Raw genomic sequence first — 21636 nt, 5'->3', positions numbered from 1 at the left:
GTCTTGGGAACTATCTTCTATATGAAGTCTTTTCTGATCTACTCTCTACCCCCAGTTAGGGAGACTGTCCTCTCTAACCTGTATTTTTAAAAATTATTCATCCCATTTGTATATTTTTATTATGTATATACTAATATACAATGTGAAGCAGCCAAGGCATAATAGTAAGCTGGTCTTGGAACCAGAAAGCTCTCCTCTTCTGACAGATACCTTCTGGGAGGTGCTGGGCAGATCCCATATGCTCTCCTTGCTCTAAGCAACTCTCCAAGACTACAAGTTTCAGAGACTTCTCTGACCTTCACTGGAATAAGATATTTCATCATAGAGAATTCTCTCTATAAATGAAATCATAGACAAGTTCCTATCTCTATGCGCATGCATGCACTTGTCTTCCCCATTAGAAAGTAAACCCTCTGTGAGAAGGGATCCTATCATTCTTTGTACTTGTAACCCCAACACTAGCACCTTGCCTTGTCAGGTAGCATGTAATAAATGCTTGTTTACATAGATTGTCCCCCATTGCCAAAAGACACTTCCTCCACCTCTTCTAATCCTTTTGTTCCATCAAGACTGAACTCAAGTACTCCCTCCGTTGTGAGTCTCCTACTTATTTACATGAGTAAATTGATTGTTTTGTACTTATTTATCTATAGACAGAAAAAAATATGTTTTCTTCCCAGTAGAATTTGAGCATCTTGAGGGTAGAGATTGTTCTGATTCTGTTGTTGCTGTCGTTTGGTTTTGGAGGGGTTTTTGTTTTGTTAGTTTGTTTTTTTGCATTCTTCAATGCCTAGCATATTGTACCTTGAATTGCACTGAAATGGACAGGAATGGAAGTGTCCTGGGATTCTCAAGAGTCATGCCAGTGGAGCATAAACTCAGGGAAGTTTCAGAAAACTTGTAAGAACTTTATTTAATTTTTAAAAATTTTTAGTTTTAGTTTCAAATTCTCTCCCTCCTTCCATATCTTTATCTATTGAGAAGAGGAAAAAAAACCATTTCCACATTAATAACTATAAGGTTTTAAATATAAACTCTATATCTATCTTCCAAAGGCCTGCCTACTTACTATGGAAAAGGGAAAGGAACAAGCATTTATTAAAAGCTTATAATGTGCCAGGCACTGTGCCAATCATTTTACAAATATCTAATCTATAAAGTGCTCAGAACAGAGAGGTCCATAACCAGACTCGTCACCAGCTGATAGATGTTTTGGGCTAGAGAAATCCATGAAACATTTGTATACAGTAATGAAATATAGGATTGCCAAAAGTTGTTTATTTGTAAGTTTCTCATGGATTCTGTGAGGTAAACCTTTACATCTTAATGATTAGAGTATATACTGAAAAAAAAACAAGGGCTGGGCAGCTAGGTGGTACAGTAGATAGAGCACCGGGCCCTGAAATCAGAAGGACCTGAGTTCAAATCTGGCCTCAGACCAAACACTTGACACTTACTAGCTGTGTGACCCTGGGCAAGTCACTTAACCCCAATTGCCTTTTAAAAAAAAAGAAATATTTAGCTGTGTGACCTTGGGCAACTCACTTAACCCCAATTGCCTAGGCTAAAAAAAAAAAAACAACCCAAAAACAAAACCAAGGACAGAGCTTTCTTACCTGTGTGTGAGAGAGAGTGAATTAAGGGAAATATATATGTATATATGTGGAATTAAGGAAAATTTTTTAACATAGGTGAGTAATTCAATGTACCATGTATGCTATATGTGTTAATAATATATAATAAATGTACCATATATGTTATATATGCATGGACCTATTTGCTAAGATGAAACGAATCAGGTGTGCCTATAACCAGGTACATGTGTACATGTGTACATGTGTTTCATCTAGGAGGAAGTCAGAATGGAGAATAAAAAGAAAGGAAGTATATATGGTTTCCCCAACAAAGACTGCAAAACAAGTAGTTTTTTGGACCTGTGCTCAAATTGTCAAAAACAAATTTTGAAACAGTCTAAAGTTTCTGCTGTCCCCTCTTGCTGTTAAACGAGCTCATGACACATGAACATGTCTCCTCCAAGTCTTTATTTCCCATAACTAATCCTCAGAGCTTCAATATTTGGGATTTGTATCCTGATTTTTGAATTTGAGGATGTCATATTCTTTGAAGCTGGTACTTTATCATAATGAAACAGCAATCTCACATCAAAATAAATGTGCTGCCAACTTGACAGGAAAGTTAAAAATGAAATTTCCAATAACTATCTTCTCTAAAATATGACATTTCTCATTTATAATGCTCTTTAAGAGTCTCACATGTTGAACTGGGAAGCTCAAAAAAGTCATGAGAATTAAAGAGAAACAAGGCAAGGAGGGAGGGGAATGGAGGAGAGACTGTTAGGTACATTCTCTTTTATTTTAATTAACACTAAAAATGAAACTTCTAGTTACAATCCTATGTAAAATGTTATTTTTACATTTCATTTCAGTATTTATTGGACACCTACTTGACATAAGTAGGCAATTTTATATATGTACATTATTAATTTTTAAGGACTCAAGTGGCTATTGCCCCTAGGGTCAAATATAAGCTCAGTTTCTTCTAAAGCCCTTGACAACCTGGCCCTAACTTATCTTTTCTATGTGTTACTATCCTTCCTTCACTCTCTAATTCAGCCACGTGGCACTCCATCTCCTCCTATTTACACACCTCTGGAATAACCATCCTCCATCCCTGGAATGAATTCTCTCTTCACCTCCACCTCAAAGAATCTCTTCCACCAAAATGAAGCTCAAGTACCACTTTTTATACGAACTCTTTCCTGAACTTAGTTAGGGCTAGTGATTTTCCCTCCCTAACTACCCTACACCAATTATCTTCACATTTATTCTATGTATACATATGGAGTGTATGGGCTATTCAGGGAGAACTAACACCTCTGGTGTGAGGGCTTGCTGAGACCTTTTCAGGGCCACTCATTCACCTTTGGTGTCCATCTTCTCCTAACTCTAACCTGTGGCTGCGAGAAGCTGTAGCTTGTACAACAGCCACACCCTGGGAAACTGTCTCAGTAGACATTCTAAACCAGGTTGAGGGTAACTGACAGGCCTCAAACTTATTGGTGAATTAGGGGGGGTGTTACTATCCTTTCTTCACTCAGTAATTCATCCAAAGTGGCCTTCTCTCCAGTCTCTACACATGGCACTCCATTTCCTCCTATTTACATGCCTTTGTATGTGAAGCATGTGAAAGCTTTCCCTGGTGGAATGGAAGATGAGAACAATTTGTTCCAATGTCCATGAAGGTGGCCTGAAGACACTGCGGAGTGCTTAGCACTTGGTTAGACATCAAAGATACCAAGGCTATCCACTGCATTCTGGGCTATCACCAGTCATCTTGACTTTTGTTTTACCACTGGACTTCTCTTGAGAAGAGAGTAAGGCTGACTACTTTGCTCACCTGTGTCTCACTTAAATCCAATTTACAAACAAGTTAGGACATCACCCAGGATGAACTACAACAGTAATATATCTGTGTATCGTTCTTGTCTCCCCAGTTAGAATGCAACCTCCTTTAGAGTAAGGATCATTTCATTCTTTGTATTCCCAGTACTTATCAAAGTGTCTGGCACATGCTAGGTATTTATAAATGCAAGCTGACCAAATATGGTAGGCATTGATGGGGCTACAAAGATGAATGAGGGCCTTGATCTCGCGAAGCTTTTGATCTATTGAGAAAGGTAGGACACATATTCACAAAACCAATATGGTACACTATCCAATCATAATGAGAGGGTCAAAATGCTATGAGTTGGATCATAGGAAAGAAAGGTCACTTCCATTTTGGTGGGATGGAGTAAAGGCCAGTTCTAGTTTTTCTTCATGATACTTTGAAAATGTCTAAAAAGATAGGAAAATTACTTGGAGGAGACATTCTATTATTCCACGAGAACCTTCCCATCCTTCCAGGAGGGAATAAATCATTAGAACTATGCATCTCAGAAGCTCCAAAGAAAGCTGGAGCCTAGGAATTTAATTTTTTTTTTTACTACTGTCTTCAAAGAAGAGAAACTGCCTTCTTTACTACTCAGTTTTAGGCTGAATGTCTACATTTGCTAATAAATAATGCCATGTCTGCGTTCAACAATATTATTCTTCAACTATCAAGAAAAAAAATCTAGGTGCTTTTCACAAAATTCTCATTTGTGAAAATTAGAAGGCAAAAATATTTAAAGATTCTTTTAAAAAAGCCCTTTTGAAACAGGTGGTAATGGAATTTCCCAACACAAACCTCTAGGGCATTTTCGAAAAATTCTGAAGTCAGTTTCAGGAGCTCTCTTCTCCTCTCCAGGACAGTGACCAGGACTGCCCAGGCATCTCCCAGAGTCTCAGCCATAGCCTCATAGACTTGATGCTGGTCCTTGTTCTCTTCAGCTGCCTTGTCTGCCTCCTGTAACAGGTCCCATACCCGATCTTCCAAAGTCTGAACCAAGAGGAAAAAAATATGAAAATAATTAAGTATAAAGTAACCTTGGGCAAGAACTCAGGTCAAATCTGACTTGCTTCACAAGCTCCAGAATTTTACTGATGTGGATTCTAAATATCCCCTCTAACGAGAAAGGTCACAATTCCTCAACCCTTTGAAGATGGTCTTCCTACTTTCTGTGGATGATAATTTCATCCCCTGGTGGTCAACCTACCAGTGATGAACCCCTGCAAACCCCCTACTCCAAAATATCATTGTAGCCAACATGTGGCTCCAGACTCTTGTTTTTTTTTTAATTAGGCAGTTGGGGTTAAGTGATTTGCCCAGGGTCACACAGCTAGTAAGTGTCAAGTGTTTGGTCTGAGGCCAGATTTGAACTGCCCCTCCGGACTCTTACAAGCTATGCTAGTGGAATACAGCATCTGGCAGGCCCTACCAACCTGGAGAGGTTTTGGTCTTTGTGTCTATCACCCAAACAGCATCTCCACTGGGTTTGAAGTTAACTGGCTAAAGATTTCTGTGCGTGAACATTTGAACAGATATGTTTTCAGTAACTTTCTTGCTTTTACCATGAAAAGGAACACAAATACAAAGTAAGCAGAAGCAAGAAAAAATGACTAAGACAATAACCACAAAAGACAAATTAAAAAACACTTAAATCAGAATGACCAAGCTGGCTCTGAAAAAGAAATATGGAGACACAATCCCTTCCCTTCTTTGCAGAGGTGGGGGACTATGGGCATGTAATGCTATATATACTGTAAGACTTGGTTAATATATTGGCTAGAGACGGCTAGGTATTACAATGGATAGAACACTGGGCCTCGAGTCAGGAAAGCCTGAATTAAAATCCAGCCTTAAAACATTTATTAACTTTATGACCTGGGCAAGTGACTTGTATGCCCTGGTTTCCTCATCTGTAAAATGGGGAAATATCACCTACTTTTCAGGATCATCATGACAATCAGATGAGATAATATTTGTAAATTGCTTTGCACCTTTAAAACACTATATAAATGCAACCATTATTATTAGTTTTGTTGAATTCCTAACCCCCTCCTTCTTTTCATAAAGCATAGTTTTCTAGGTGAAAAAAGGGAAATGAGGGGGCCCCTAGGTGGCACAGTGGATAGAGCACCGGCCCTGAAGTCAGGAGGACCCGAGTTCAAATCTAGCCTCAGACCAAACACTTGACACTTAACTAGCTGGGTAACCCTGGGCAAGTCACTTAACCCCAAATGCCTAACCCAAAAAAATAAAAGAAAAAGAAAAAAAGGAAAGGATATATTAAGAAATTGTTATATAAAAATAAAAAGGTTTTAACAATTTTTAAATATGGAAATACAGCAAGAGGTCAAGTCCTAGCCTCTGACTTATACAAGGCAGCTAGATGGTACAATTCATAGAGTGCTAGACCTGGAATCAGAAAGATCTGAATTCAAATCCAGCTTTGGATACTTATTAGTTATATGTGACCTTGAGCAAGTCACTTAACCTTTGCCTGCCTCAGTTTTTTCATCTATGAAATGGGGAAAATAATAGCATCTCCTTCCCAGGCTTATTGTGAAGATAAAATGAGGTAATATTTGTAAAGCACTACAGAAATGTCAGTTATTTAAATGTTACATTATTTTCAAGTCATAGAAATGATAATCATACTACCTGTGTGACCATTGGTGAGTCAAGTAATATTTCTGTGTTCAAGGCAAATCTCTAAGATTCTATTACAGGTGAGATGTCAATCTGCCATGGTGGTCTATTAATTTTTTTTAATTTGAAAATATATGAGTGGGGGTTCAATACTATTTTTCTTAAACATAAAACTATGAGACAGAAGTCAGGTTTTAGAAGTTGAGCCAGTCTTTTCAAGGCCCTTTTTTTACTCTGCTCCAACTTGCCAAGAACATGCTCAGACACCATACTGGGGTACAAAAGAAAGATATATTAGGTACAAAAATACGTGCCAGGCACTATGGATGCAAAGACAAAAATTAAATTCAGGATTAAAAAGTATACCAAACGAGTGTGGTAGAGAGGAAAGAACAATTAATTTGGAGCAAGAACAGTTGAGATCAAGTCCAATTTATTAGCTTGTAACCTTGAATAAAGCATTTAACTTGACCTTCCATTTCTTCACTTGTAAACAAGGGATAATAATATACTATCATCTCATAGGATTGTTGTGACAATATGAAGGGATAATGTATATAAGATGCTTTGTAACCATAAAGTGCTATTTAACCTTTAAAGAACAAATTTATAAATCAGCTCTTCTAGCCCCAAGCTATATTAGACTGGACACTATACAAGTATTTCCAGTGTCCTTGGTTAACCTATCTGGCATCACTCTCTTGACTGATAAAGGAAGGGAATAAAAACTCATAATGAAACTTTTTCAAACATTCATATGAGTGCCTGAATAACTTATCTAGAATGTAAATGCTATTCATGGGCAACTCAAATCAGATTCTGCCACAGATTAGGTTTCACACTGAAGCTGTCTCTGGGGAAGTCTATTCAATAGGTGCTCTGCTCGCTGCAGTGTTCAAGCTGAGCTATACAATCCCAACACCCAAACTACCATGAGAATCAGATCCATTGTGTAGCACTTGCCTTACTTTGTATGAGAGAAGATAATTTCTGAGCTACTTCCTCCTCCTGTGATATTCTTCAGATTATCTGGAGGGTTGTCCTGTACATGTTTTTCATCTTTTACTCTTTATCATGAAAATGGATTAACTTAGTCACAATTTCTCTTCTCATTTGCAGGTGTTATTTCAAGAATATTTAATGAGAAGAGAAATACATATTAGATATTTTAATATTCCAGGATAAGTCATTCTTCTGACACCAATTATATTAAGGAAAGAAAACAGGAAAACATGAAAACCTCATGACAGCGATGGAAGAATAAGAAATAATAGAGAATGAATTCATTATAAAACTAAGCAGAAGATGGTAATCACCTGGCTTGTTACAGCTACTGCTCCATATTCTGCATAAAGGTGACAGGATTAATCTGAATATAAGGTAAAAATGTCTGTTTCTGACAGGATGCTGTGGGAAATATTTTTTCATACACGTAAACCCTCTAACCCCTAATAAATTTTAAATGGCTCGGCTTAGTTTGGTATAGTGTATTCCAAATTGGGCTCATGGACATGTCCTGGAGGATGTTGGAAGCTATAACCATAAGGGTGTCACTTGCTTACCAGTAGTATCTCTTCTGTCTCAGAGGTTTCAAGTCAAGTTCCTTGGAGGACTGGTACTATGACAAAGTGCTTTAGGTATTTTGTGAACTAATGACCTCTTGTAATATTCATGATTACAATATTACAATGTTGATACTTTTATTTCTGACATGAATTAATAATTGATTGGTGGAATTTAATTTGGGAGAGAGACCAGCAAGGATGATATAATGAGGGGAAGCAATATAAGCCATCTCTCTACCACAACTACTCTAGCAAAGATTGAGGAAGAGTACTAAAAGGAGAAACAGTGGTCCAGACTGGCACAGAGAGACAACCAGCCCTCTCTGGGCGTTGGTAGGGAGGCAGGAGGGTGGGAGGTCCAAGCACAGAGCATGGCCAGCAACTGTAAATCAGGAAAGGGAACATGGACCTGCAGTTGTGTCATTCTGTCCCTGGATCAGAATCACAAAGCCTTCTTGTAGACTGGAGCCGAAGCCTGAAGCTGCATACTCAGGGCAAGCAGTGTGGACCAGAGGCAACCTAAAATTCTACTGCTATGACTCTGCCAACCCTTCCAGTATGCAGACAGGGGTGGGGACCAGCAGCTAGTTTCTGGAGCTCCAACTAGGAGTATAATCTTATGGGAAAATGATTTTTTAACGAAATAAAGGACTTACAAGTTTTCCTATGGAAAGACCAAAGCTGAGTAAAAACTTCAGACTGCTAACACTGCAATCATTGATTCACATAGAAAAGTAAATATTTTTGGCCAATTCAAAGGGCCTATACAAGGATGAAGTGTACATTCTAATAGAGAAACAAGAAACGAGTGTCACCTCAAAACTTTAATGTTATCAATAGTCATAGAAGTAAAATAAGACAGAGGGACTGGGAGTGGTTTGGTTATGTTTTGATGCTCTTGAGAGACAAAAATGGTGGGGAAAAAATGGAGGAAAGTGGTAGAAATTTCTACTTCACATAATTTTAGTGTTTAAGGACACTATACAAACATGGAGGTGGGAGTGAGGAGAGTGGACGTCACTTAAACCTCACTTTCATTTGAAATATACAAAGGAGAGTAGAACATATATACATATATACACACACACAGACATAGACACACACACACACACACACACACACACACACACACACACACACACATACACACACACACAGAGAATTTCATGAAGAAACACATCCAGTACAACAGAAATACTGGAAGAAGGGAAAGGAGAGAATAAGAGGGAGAATAAATTCATGGAGGGATTGTTCAGAAGCAAGACCAACTCTAACCTTGGAAGGTAGATAATGAAAAGGAGTTTAAAAGGAAAAAAAAGGGCATGGACCTTTGATCAGGGACTGAGCAAGGGAAAGAGAAGAGGGAAAGGAAGAAAAGCATATCACACCATTTTATTTTATTTTATTAGTGCTGAGCACATTTCTTCTCCCTCCCTTCTTTGCAAAGAACGTTTATGTCAAAAAGAGGAAAAAACAGAAGAGGACAGAATGGAGGGAAACAATGCTTCAGCTAAACTCACGAAAGCAAATTAAACATCCTATATTGACTGTATAATCAAAATTATGCTGAATAAAGAGCCTTTAAAGAAAGACTCAAAGAGACTAACTTAATCCTAAGGATTTGATAGTTTAAATAACAAAACATAGAGATAATAGATAATTTCATGAAAGAAAATACTCTCAATGAAACAAAATAACAAAAGTTATTAAATGAAAAATTTAAAATACAATTAATGATAAGCTAGATTTAAATAAATAATTAAAAATACAAATCATTAGTCTATTTTTAAGAGATATACCAAATTTTTATGTCAAAAATGAAAAAAAATCATAATAAATGAAGAAAAAAAGGAAATCATCAGAATCTATGTTGCCAAATTATATGCCAATGAAACTGAGAAATAAAATGAAAGAATAGTTTTTAAAACTTAAAATATCCAGATTATCAGGACAAAAATGGATAACTTAAATCCTCAAATCTCAGGGAAACAAATTAAATAAGCCAAAAATGAAATCCAAAAGAAACTCTGGACCATTTGAATTTACAAGTGAATTCTAACAAATTTTCAAAGAACAATTTCAATATTATGTAAATGGCTTACAAAAATAGGAAAAGAAAGAATCCTACAAAATTCTTTCTATAATTCAAATATTGGCTTGACACCTAAATGAAATAAGAGTCAAAACAGAGAAATAACGTGAAAGATAGATATCACTAATGGGCTAATGGGCATTGATGGAAAATTTTTAAATAAAATATCAACATAGAGTCTAGTCTAAAGCAACATATTAAAAAGATTATACATTATGATCATGTTGGATTTATAACAGGAATACATGGTTGAGTCAATATGAAGAAACTACAAACATGTGATAATATTAAGAGCAAAAATAATCAAAATCACAATTATATCAATAGATTCATAAGAAGCTTTTAACAAAATACAACATCCATTTCTGTTTAAAAGACTCAAATACATAGGAACAAATGGGTCTTTTCTTAATATAATAAATAGTATCCATCTAAAACTAAGAGCCAACACTATGTAATTGTGATATACTAGAGGCCTTTCCAGTAAGATTGGGATAAAACAAGGATGTCCATTATTACCACTCCTAATTATATAATACTAAAAGTGCTAATTAGATAAATAAGACAGAAAAAGAAATTGAGGGAATAGGCTTAAGCAAAGAGGAAATCAATCAAACTCTAGAGAGTCAATTAAAATTTTAACTGAAACAATATAGCAGGATACAAAAATAAACCTATATAAATCATCATTCTTTCTGTATATTAACAATAAAAACTCTAAGGAAATAATGGGAAGAGAAATTTTATTCAAAATAACTATAGAATGTATGAAATTTTGGTGAGTCTATCTATTAGATCTATAAGAATGTAACAAAAATGTTATTTTACAAAAATAAAGACAAGCCTGAATAATTGGAAACATATTAATTGTTCAAGTTTGGAAAAGCTAATGTAATAAAAAATGACAATTCTACCCATTAATTTACTTCAATTCAATTCAATAACATTTCTTAATTGCTTATTATGTGCCAGGCACTGTGCTAAACACTGAGGATGCAAATAAGAAAAAAAAATAATCTCTACCCTCAAGGAACTTATAGTCTAATGAGGGAAGACAATATACCAGAGGAAGCTGAAAAGCTTGTGGGGAGAGAAAGGGAGGGAAACCCACCAATTTTCATTATATGAAATTAAAATATGTTTTTGCAGAAACAAAATTAATGCAGTTAACACTAGAAGAAAAACAGTAAACTGGGTGTGGGGGGGGGAATCTCTGCCACAAGTTTCTCTGATAAAGATGTCATTTCTAAAATATAAGGACCCGATTTGTGTGTGTCTGTGTATGTATATATGTGTGTGTGTGTACATATATATATGAATAGGAGCTATTCCCCAGTAGATTTATGATCAAAGGATATGAAGAGGTGGTTCTCAAAGGAAGAAAATTGAAATATCAATAGCTACATGAAAAAAATGCTCCAGATCATTAATAATAACATAAAGGCAAATTTAAACAACTCTGGGGTTCCACCACACACCATCAGATTGGCAAAGATGACAAAATTAAAAATGAAAATTGCTACAGGAGCTGCAGGAAAACATACACATTTATGTACTGTTGATGAAGCTAAGCACTGGTCCAAATGTTCTGAAAAGAAATTTGGAATTGTACTCACAAAGTCACTAAATTATGTAAATCTTTGACCCAGTAACACTACTGGTAAGGCTATAATTTAAAAAAAAATCAAAGAAAGAAGAAAAGGACCAATAAATTAAAAATATCTTTTTGTGTTAGTAAAGAACTGAAATCTAAAGGGGTACTTATCAATTAGGTAATGGCTGCATAAGTTATGGTATATGAACGTAGTGGTACATTATTGTACCATAAGAAATGAAAAAGAGGCTAAGTCTTCTGGGAGGACTTGTATGAAATGCAGAGTGAAATGAAGTGAAGAAGAACCAAAATAATTTATACAATAACAATACTACAAAGAAAAACAGCTAAGAAAAACTAGTCTGATCAATACAGTGCCTAACCACAATTCCAGAGGACTTATGATGAAACATCAAATATCTTCTTCCTGACAATGAGGTAATGGACTCAAAGTATGGAATAAGACATACATTTTTGGACATGTTCAATGAGGGGATTTGTTTTGCTTTAGTATGCATGTTTGACACAGGTGACATATAAATAAATACACTTTAAAAAAATAAAGACAGACCTAGGTAAAGAAAGAAAAACAATTCTTTTCATTATATGATCCAGACCAAACAGGAACAATTAATATCTTTCCCATTTGATTGCTTATATTTTAGTCTGTACCACGTAATAAAAAATGACAATGCTATCAAGGCAATTTACTTATGCAGTGCCATATCAATCAAAATAAGAAAGGACCATTTTTTTTTTCAATTTAGGCTATGGGGAATGCAAGTCAGAGGGGGCAGGGGAAAGGAAGTGTCTAATAGGGCAGCTAGTGATAGTCACAATTAGTGATTACCAACATTCTACCAGTGAAGAAACTAGATAGAACCAGAGTGACCAAGTCAATCTTCCAAGGTCACACACTCTATTAGTGGCAGAGTCAGAGGTAGAATCCAGGTCCAATAACAAATTTGTATGATCAGTCTACAATTTCTTAACCTGTTGTGGCCAGTACTTTTGTAAGTTAAGTGATTGGTAAATTAATTAAGGTCATGGAAATGAGTAAAGCTAAGTGACCCCATTCTGGAGTTTGAATCTATAACATATAGGCATTAATGAGTACCATGTTTTTGTCCAACATAAAGTACAAAAATTAATTCATGAGTTAGAACATTCTTTAAAAAATAAGTCTCTATGGCCTTTATATGGTCTGGCAAATGACCCTTATAGTTTCCATAAATTAAAGATGAGTGAAAGCTATATTGAAAGTATTTTAAAGCTGAATACAGATATAGAGCATTCATTTTCAAGAACCACGACCAGGCCTGAAAAGTATTTTTTAAAGACAGCTCATCTTCCAGATAGATTTTGTTTTTCTTTTTTTTTCTTACTTCTTTTTTCTTTATCTTTGTAATGAAATATTTGAATGCATATAAACAGATCATTGTGCCAAACTGTATTTGTTGAGATAGAGTCTATGAACATTTAATATTTAATATTATAATCCAGAAATGTAGTAGAAATGATAAAAATCTGTGCTGTGGAAAGTTCAGATTCCAGCATTTTATGCTTCATGTTCAAACAGCCAGACCAAATATGGACCATAAATTTCTGAAATGGTTGCTTAGATGAAGATGGAACATTGCATTCTGGGATTTGTAGTTCCCATGGGCTGATTCCCATATTAATGATGAGGAAGAATACAATCTATTCCTTTTTTATGGGTCCCATGGGCATCCCTACTAAGAAAACTGAACATATGTGAAGGCAAACTTATTTTCTCCATTATTAGTGTATCCACATTGCCAATGCTGCTATGTAATGCATTCTAAATCAGTGTTTATAGTAATTTTCCATTATTTCTTTCTAATGCTACTAATAAATTTGTTTCAAATCTCATTTGAATACTAATAAACAATTCAAAAAATTGAAGGCACTTGCTTAATAAATAAATTGGGGCACTTGACTCCTAGGTGTCTTTCTCCATAGATAGAGCTGTGTGCTTCAATAAATTTATTTTAGTCTGCCAATATAATTCTAACACCAGATGTTTTTACTATCATTCATTACATTTAAGAGACAAAATAAAGATGGAATCACAGATTTCTATTTCTTTGTGACATATTTGGCTACTAATGTTCAGGAAATCTCTATCTATAACATGACCTTAAAGACCCTTCCCAACTATAAGATAAATTGTAAAGCCATAGATTCCTCTGACTTATGGAAATATTTAACTAGTATATATCATAAATGTGAAAAAGGTTTTAAGTATCTTCTATTGAAGCTGACCAGGCATAGTAGCTAGGGATCTGGCCCTGGAATCAGGAAGACTTGGATTCAGATCTTACCACAATATAAATCATTTCTATGACCATGAGCAAGCTACCTAGCCCTTTAATCCAGCCTCTTCTCCCTACCTGGAATAGCCATCTGGACATTTAGATGTCTGGTCTGGTCCCCTCCCTGGGCAAGTTTGCTTACTTTACTGCTCCACTCTGGAGCTGAACTCTACTGATTGGAAAATGAGTACAAACTCAGATAACTCCAGTATATTTAGCTAGCCCCAGATTATGTCTATGGGAAGAAGAGGAAAAGGGTATTCTGGGCACTGTGAGAGAAAACCAGGGCCTAGAGGGCAGGGCACCTAACAGGGGAAAAGAGACCATAGAAAATACCAAGGGTGTGAACTGGGCATTAGGAACAAACTTGGCTTCCTTCATGGTTTTGCCTAGGTTTGGCACTTTGCATTTGGAAGTCATTGTACAGAAGTAAGGGTCAGAATAGATATGCCTCAGTCTATTCAAATGGTGCTTCAGTTTTTGACAAAACAGGAAGACTCCTATGAAATATAATGATCAGATTTCCCAATGTTATTGAAATTGACTGAGTTTTTCAGTATCCACCCAAGGCAAATGAACGTGGCTGGCAACATGATTGCTGAGCTATAATTCTTGATCTTTATTTGCTTGTGGAGAGCAAGAGAGGTACCTCAGGACAAAAGAAGGGAAAATATTGTCCTAATTTTCAAAAAAAGGAAAGAGAATGTAGTATGTAGACTATGATAAGCCAGTGAGATTGGCTCTGTTTCCTAGAAAAACACTAGAACATGTTATCAAAGAGATAGTTGGTGAAATATCCAGAAAAGGAAATGGGGATCACAAGGTAACAGCATAGATGTCTTTATCAAAAATAGTTTATTTCTGACTAACCTGATTTCCTTTCATGATAGGGTAGAAGAGAGGGATACTACAGAAAAAAAAAATTTCCCTAGATTTTAATAAAGCATTTGATAGTCTCTCATATTATTCTTATAGGAGAAAAAAAGGAGAGAGATGTGGGCTAGGTCAGTGATATCAAACTCAAAGAGGAACAGACACCTGGAGGTAGCATGTTGACTTAGAAAACTACACATTAACATCATCTATGTTGTATTTTGTTAAACATTTCCCAATTACATTTTAACCTGCTGGTGTCTGAAATTTAATGCCTTTGGATGAAATCATTATGTTATTAGTGGATACTCAAACCAGTTGTAGATTCGAAGAAGAATAACTAATGAGCCCATGTCAACTTGAAAGAAAGGCCAGAACAGAAATGTCAAAGGTAAGGTCTGCTACTTGAACCAGGTTAAAATATAATTGGGAAATGTTTAACGAAATAAATAAAAACACAAGAAAACCTAGATAATGTTAATTTGTGGTTTTCTAAGTAAAAATGCACCTGCAAAGAGCCATTCCTATGTAAAGTTGATACCCCTGGGCTAGAACATTAGATTGAATTGATTTAAATGAGATTTAATAGGGATTAACGTAAAGTGTCATACTTGGGTTTCAAATTGGCTTCACAAATACAAGAAAGGAATAGCATGGATAGACAGCAGTCTGAAGAATATCTGGGAGTTTTATTGAACTGAAAGCTCATTATGAGCCAATAATGTGGTAGGCAGATTGTGACCCCAGATTCTATTAAGAGTCATAGGGTTGGAGCACCTAGATGGTGCAGTGAATAGAGCACCAGTCCTGGAGTCAGGAGGACCTGAGTTCAAATCCGACCTCAGACAGTTGATACTTAATACCTGTTTGACCCTGGGCAAGTCACTTAACCCAATTGCCTAGCCAAAAAAAAAAACAACGAAAAAAAATCATAGGGTTCAGGATGAACCCTTGGCGCCCCAAGGGATATTTAGCCTTTAGAAGAAAAATCTTAAGACTGAAGTGGGTACAAGTTTCAAAGAAGCAAATTTAGGCTTCACATAAAGAGCCAATACCAATTCATAGTTGTCCTAAAGTGATACAGCACCCTTCCGAAAGTCATGAGATCCCTCTGACTCAAGGTCTGCAACCAAAAGATGAAAGGTGACATTGCAGGGTCCCTTGCAGTTCTGAGATTCAGTGATTGGATGGTTTTCCTGTCATATGATCTCATTTCCTTTGGCTTATACTTGAGCAACACATAGCCTTTTGGGAAATCATTTTTGTAACTTTGTTTCAGTTTTTTCATGTAACACTAACTGTCTCCCTGAGCAGGCAGAAAAGCACCATACCTAGAATCAGTAAGACCTGGGTTCTTACCTCTAACACTTTTTTTTTTTTGCTTTTTGGTGAGGTAATTGGGGTTAAGTGACTTGCCCATGGTCACACAGCTAGTATCAAGTGTCTGAGGTCAGATTAGATAGTTTGTTTTGGTTTTTTCTGTGACTTGCCCAGAGTCACACAGCTAGTGAGTGTTATGTGTCTGGGGCTGCATTTGAACTCAGGGCCTTCTGACTCCAGGGCTGGTGCTCTATTCCCTGCACCACCTAGCTGTCCCACCTCTAACACTTACTGTGTGACTTTATCAGGCCACTAATAACTGAGTCTCAGTTTTCTCCCCTGTAAAATGGGACTAATAGTACCTAAATTACCTATATCATAGGGTTGTGGTGATCTTTTGCAGACCAAAGAATACTACGTAAATGTGAATTATTATTGTTACTGAGCTGAGGAAGCACATCTTGTAGGCAAGCTTCTATTGCCTGTTTACACCTTAGCAATAAGTTTAGTAGGCAGTGGGGAATGGTTGAGCAAGTTTAAAAAAGGCAGGTACACCTGTGGGTGATTCTTTCTCCTCCTATGTCCCTCAAATAATAACAACAATAATAACAGGCTATAGTCCTATCGCGTTGCATAGTTGTAATGTATTTTGTATATGATGCAGAAGAAAGAAGTCTCCCTCCCCAGCTTCAGCTGATGTCATCAATATCAAATAGAAATTAAGGAGTTGCCTAAAACTCACCAGAAAAAAAGTGTGAATAAAGGTCTCAATTAATAAGAGAGGATTACAGGAAGAAGGCAATTGATATCACATTTGCCTTCTGTGGGAAATTCTTGTGAATAGCTGAGAGAATCATTCACTTCTCTTGGGCCTTCATGTGAAAGGGGAAAAAAATTCATTCAGAGATTTAGAAGTACAAGGTGACACTTAGGAGGTGGGGAGAGGGCTATTTAACCTCCCCCGAGGCATCTGACCAAGAGACTGGACAAATAAGAGTCGACGGATCTCTCTGGGAGCAGTCATGCACTAGACTAGAGTCTGCCTTCGGTGACTTCAGTGTTCAGTGGACGTGGAGAGAAAAACTCCATGCTTCCTTGTATTGATCCTCCCGGAAACTCTGTGGGATAGGTAGTACAAATATCCTTATTCCCATTTTATAAGTGAGGAATGCAGCTCAAGGAGGGCCCAAAGTTACCCAGCTAATGGATAGTGGAGCTCCTATCCAATCTAGTTCTTCAGACTCTCAAATCCCACTCTCTTTCCATTAGAGAACATTGTGTTCTGGCCCTCAACCAGTCAAGGTTCTCTGTGTGTGCACTCTGTGTGTACTCATATCTCATCCAATCCTCCCCTCTTTACACACATACAAACACACACACACACACACACACACACACATTCTCTCTGTTTCTCTCTCTGTTTCTGTCTGTTTCTCTCTATCTCCCTCTCTGTTTCTCTCTTGCTGTCTCTCTGTCTCTGTCTCTCTCTTTGTCTCTCTGTCTCTCTGTCTCTGTCTCTCTCTCTCCCTCACTCCTACCACTCCTGAGTATAAGACAGTCCTGCTCTGACCTTAATGCCACTATCTTCAAATTTTAAAGACAGTCAATTAACCAAAATATTAAAGAAAACATGGACACAACTTAGAGTCCAAGAGATCAATATTTCCATTACTTTTCAAACATGAAATGGAAAAGCTGCTTCTTGTTTTCATCTGAATTTTTTCAATAATTAGATTTTTAATGGCTTTTTTTTCAATTATGTTTAGGTCATAGAAGCCTAGGGTGCAAGTAAAATAAAATCACCTGATACAACACTTAAATCAATTGATAGTGGCAGCAATATGTTTAAATAAAAATCTAGAGGCATAAAACAGCATAAGTGAGGATATCCACTATTTTAATAAGCCAATTTATTTTGTAAGCAGACTTTATTTTATAATCGAGGTAGGGTGTTCCAAGGACAATGTCTTGTCTCTAAGTCTCTGAAGTGTTTGTCAGGATACTGTGAACAGCCTCAGGTGAAGCTTTCTTCTTGCACCTTGTCATCAAACTTAGTAAAGCGTGGTGGAATAGGATCTGAATGATAGATACACTGGTCAATATAATCAAGCTGGTTATTTAAAAGGGATGCAAAGGGGCACATTGTCTCCCCTCCCCATCTGAAAAGGGCAGTAAATACAGGTTGTTACCGGGACACATGATAAATGCATTTCGCTTTGCTCCCTGTGGTTTGAATATTGCTGGGTTTTAAGGTAACTCATTTTATGGACTTTCAGCTACCTCAAACTACCAAATAAAAAAGTACCGCAAGCATTATGGATTTCTTCCTCACTGAAGTGTTAAATGATTCCCTGAATAGCTGAACAGCAATTTTCTAAAAGAGTAAATATGCTGCATATCTTGCCTGAAACTTTCCTGACATTGTAGAGTCCACATACATTAGACTTCTGAGAATCTATACTCCCACCCCACTGCCATCCATCATGTTGATTATGGGTCAATCTGTGAATGCCCCTAGACTTCCCCAAAAGAGCTGGGAACTCAAGGGTCCCTATAGCCTGAAGCCAGGTAAGAAACTAATTCTATCTTCCTGAGGTAGCTCTGAACTCAAATCCTTTAAGGTTCCCTCATTTTAATTGTAGAGTGCTGCCAGTTACCTCCAATCGACCCATAAGCAACTGAGTAGAAGAGTTAAGTGAAGGTTTCAAAGTGATATCACTACTGATCCCTTTAATAAAAGGATTAGTTCTGAGAAACTTGGACTCAGTCAAAAAGCTGCACCCAAGGACCTAGAAGGTCACATGTGGCCTCAAAACTACAGGTTTTCCACCCCTGGGCCTCTAGACTAACATCTGGCTACTACTTTTTGAAGGATCTAGATGGCATACTGGATATGGCATTAGACTTAGAATCAGGAAGAACTGAGTATGCTTCAGACATATTGTGTGAGCCTGGCCAAGTCTATTAAACTCTTTCAGCCTCAGTTTCTTTCCCTTTAAATAGGGATAATAATAGCACTTAACTCATAAGGTGTAAGGTAGCTGTGGGGCAGTTAGGCGGTATAATGGATAGAGTGTCTGGCCTAGAGTCAGGAAGTTAAAATCTGAGTTGAAATCTGGCCTCAGACACTAGCTGTGTGACCCTGGGCAAGTCACTTGACCCTGTTTCCTTTAGTTCCCTCATCTGTAAAATGAGCTGGAGAAGGAAATGGCAAACCACTCCAGTTTCTTTGCCAAGAAAACCCCAAACAGGATCACAAAGAGTAGAACAAGACTGAAACAACACAACAAATATAAATCAAGATATAACTGAATAGAGGTTAAATTGCTATTTTTTAATAATTACTATTGACCTTTTTTTGTTAAAGACTAAAACAATCCAATAAATGGATGAAGCAAAACTGATTTTAAAGTAATATTGAAAATGTAAGTTGAGATAAATGTGTAAAAATCCTAAAATCCTTAGAAAATCCTAAGAATCCTAATATGTGTGATTCTAAGAATAAAGTAGAGAGGCACTATATAAATATCTAAGGCTTAATTATTATGGTTGTTACTCAAAATCCATAGAGCCCCACAGAAAAGCTTCTTTCCTGCCCTAAACATGAACAGATAGGTAGACAGACACTTAGACAGATAGGAAACATGTTTCCTTTGTCTCAGCCTCTCTATCCATCTAAACTATTAAAGAGTTTTGAGAGCTAAACTCCTGTGAAGAAAATACTGCCTTATTTTACACCTTACTTTCTTGATGTAGAAAAAAAGAACATCTTGTAAGTTTTGTTGGCCCATAAATGATAAAGACACACTCCTGGCCTAACTTCCTATTTGAAATGGGAGCTGTGGTTCAGAGACCAAAGAGACAGTATGGTACAATGGATTTGGGATCAGACCAACCCAGCCTGGTTTCTTTCACTTACTAGTAGTATGTATACAGTAGTTAGCATATTGTTGTTCAGCTATGTCCAACTCTTCATGGGCCCATTTGAGGTTTTCTTGGCCAAGATACTGGAGTGCTTTGCTACTTCCTTCTCTAGAAACTGAGGCAAACAGGGTTAAGTAATTTGCCCAGGGTCACATAGCAAGTGTCTGAAGCCAGATTTGAACTTGGGAAGATGAGTCTTCATCAACAGTGCTGTATCCACTGTTCCACTTATATGCTTAGCACATAGTAAATGTTTGCTGACTGACTGTGAAGTCTTTGACAAGACACTTCATTTCTTTATCTGTAAAATGAGAGGCATGGACTGGTAGATAGAACACTAGATTTGGAATCAAGAAAACTGAGTTTAATTCTGCCTCAGACAATTACTAGTTGTATGACTCTGGGCAAGTCACTTAACCTCTTCATGCCTCAGTTTCTTCTTCTGTAAAAAGAAGGGGTTGGTTGGATTCCATGTTTTCTAAGGTCCCTTCTAGATCTAAATCTATATTCTTATGACTAGATAATCTGTAAGTTACCTTCTAGCTCTCTAGTTCCATGAGGCTGTGAAAAATCCCAAAGGACTTCTTTGAGCTGCTTTGTAGATGGTAGAAGAGAGCCCTAACAGTGATTAGTTCTTCTGTCATCTCTTCTATTTTTAAGAGGCTCCTGTCCTACAAACTAGATGCTTTGCCTCTAGTTCTTCAGCAAAATGTCATGAGTTCATCCCTCTGTCAAGTTGAAAGGTCAATAGCCTAAGAAATAGCGGAAAAAATGGTCAAACTGAAGTAAAAGAATGTGGGTATTCCTAACCTTCCATTGAGATAATCAACTTGGAGCTTAAAACATGTGAATTTTATTATCACTTTTCAAATCCCAACCATATTGTAAATCAACATGAAATCAGTTTCATGATGGAAATGCCAGAAGGATCCTAATCTTTCAGTGTTGCAACCGTCCCTCTATAATTAAATGTAAATAACTCTGAAACAGATAGTAACAGATCATTTTTTTCTTACCTAATTTTCTGCAAAGTAACTATTGTTTAAAAGAGATTGCTTTTGTATGGGGCATATAAAAGATTGTATTTAAAACAGATTTCTAATGCAAAAAAAAAACAAACCCTAGCAACATTACTTTTAAAATGTGTTTTCCTAAATTTCTTTTTCTTGGAGTATTTGCATATAAATGACTCTCCAACGTCTGCTCCATGAAATGAAGTAAATAAAGTAATTAGAAACAATCTACAAGTTTGTGGCTCAGATTATTAATGGTGGCTTTTGTTATTTAAGGAAGTTAAGGCTGTACCAGTTGGTTTGTTTATATTTCTCAGGTTTTCCCTCAGAATCCTGGTGCCTTTTGTAAGATAGAGAACAGAGCCCTGGAGGCATATCAAGAATGCCATTGTGTGTTTGACTGGTGGGGACTCTGAGCATTTATAATTGAATGCAAAATGACTGACAGCTCCCAAAGAGTTGATGAAAGCCAGAGCATTAGGAAACATTTGTACCAGAGTTAACAATAAATATATACAGGTGTCCCACTAGCATCTTACCACAGAGGAAATATAAACCACGTGATAGGGACAGGTATTCCTAACACTAAGAGTTAAGAGCTCTTCTTTAGATTTGGAATCAGAGACTGTTCAAACTCTGTATCTGTCTATGCAATCTACTTCATATCCCTAATGTCTGTGGGCTTCAGTTTATCCAGCTATGAAAGGAGGGTGTTGGACTAACTAACTTCTCTTTCACTTTGAAATCTAGAATTCAATTTCCATGCCTGGAAAAAAAAACTTTGTTTCTTCACCTTGCCTAAATCACAGTGCAGATGGAAAGACCA

General features: G+C 36.7%; 1 protein-coding gene across 1 annotated transcript in view; it reads right to left on the bottom strand.

Moving 5' to 3' along the window:
• The window catches only part of CCDC141 (coiled-coil domain containing 141), a 272693-nt gene that overhangs the window by 224343 nt on the left and 26714 nt on the right, over positions 1–21636 (bottom strand). Inside the window, 1 exon segment of the mRNA XM_078146957.1 lies at positions 4241–4440. Within this exon segment, the coding sequence (XP_078003083.1) occupies positions 4241–4440 (200 nt within the window).

Source organism: Phascolarctos cinereus, unplaced genomic scaffold (assembly GCF_003287225.1).
Source record: "Phascolarctos cinereus isolate Bilbo 61053 unplaced genomic scaffold, phaCin_HiC Scaffold_726;HRSCAF=1367, whole genome shotgun sequence".
NCBI lineage: Eukaryota > Metazoa > Chordata > Mammalia > Diprotodontia > Phascolarctidae > Phascolarctos > Phascolarctos cinereus.
The sequence above is the reverse complement of the archived record's forward strand: the minus strand, read 5'-3'. Positions and strand labels throughout refer to the sequence as shown.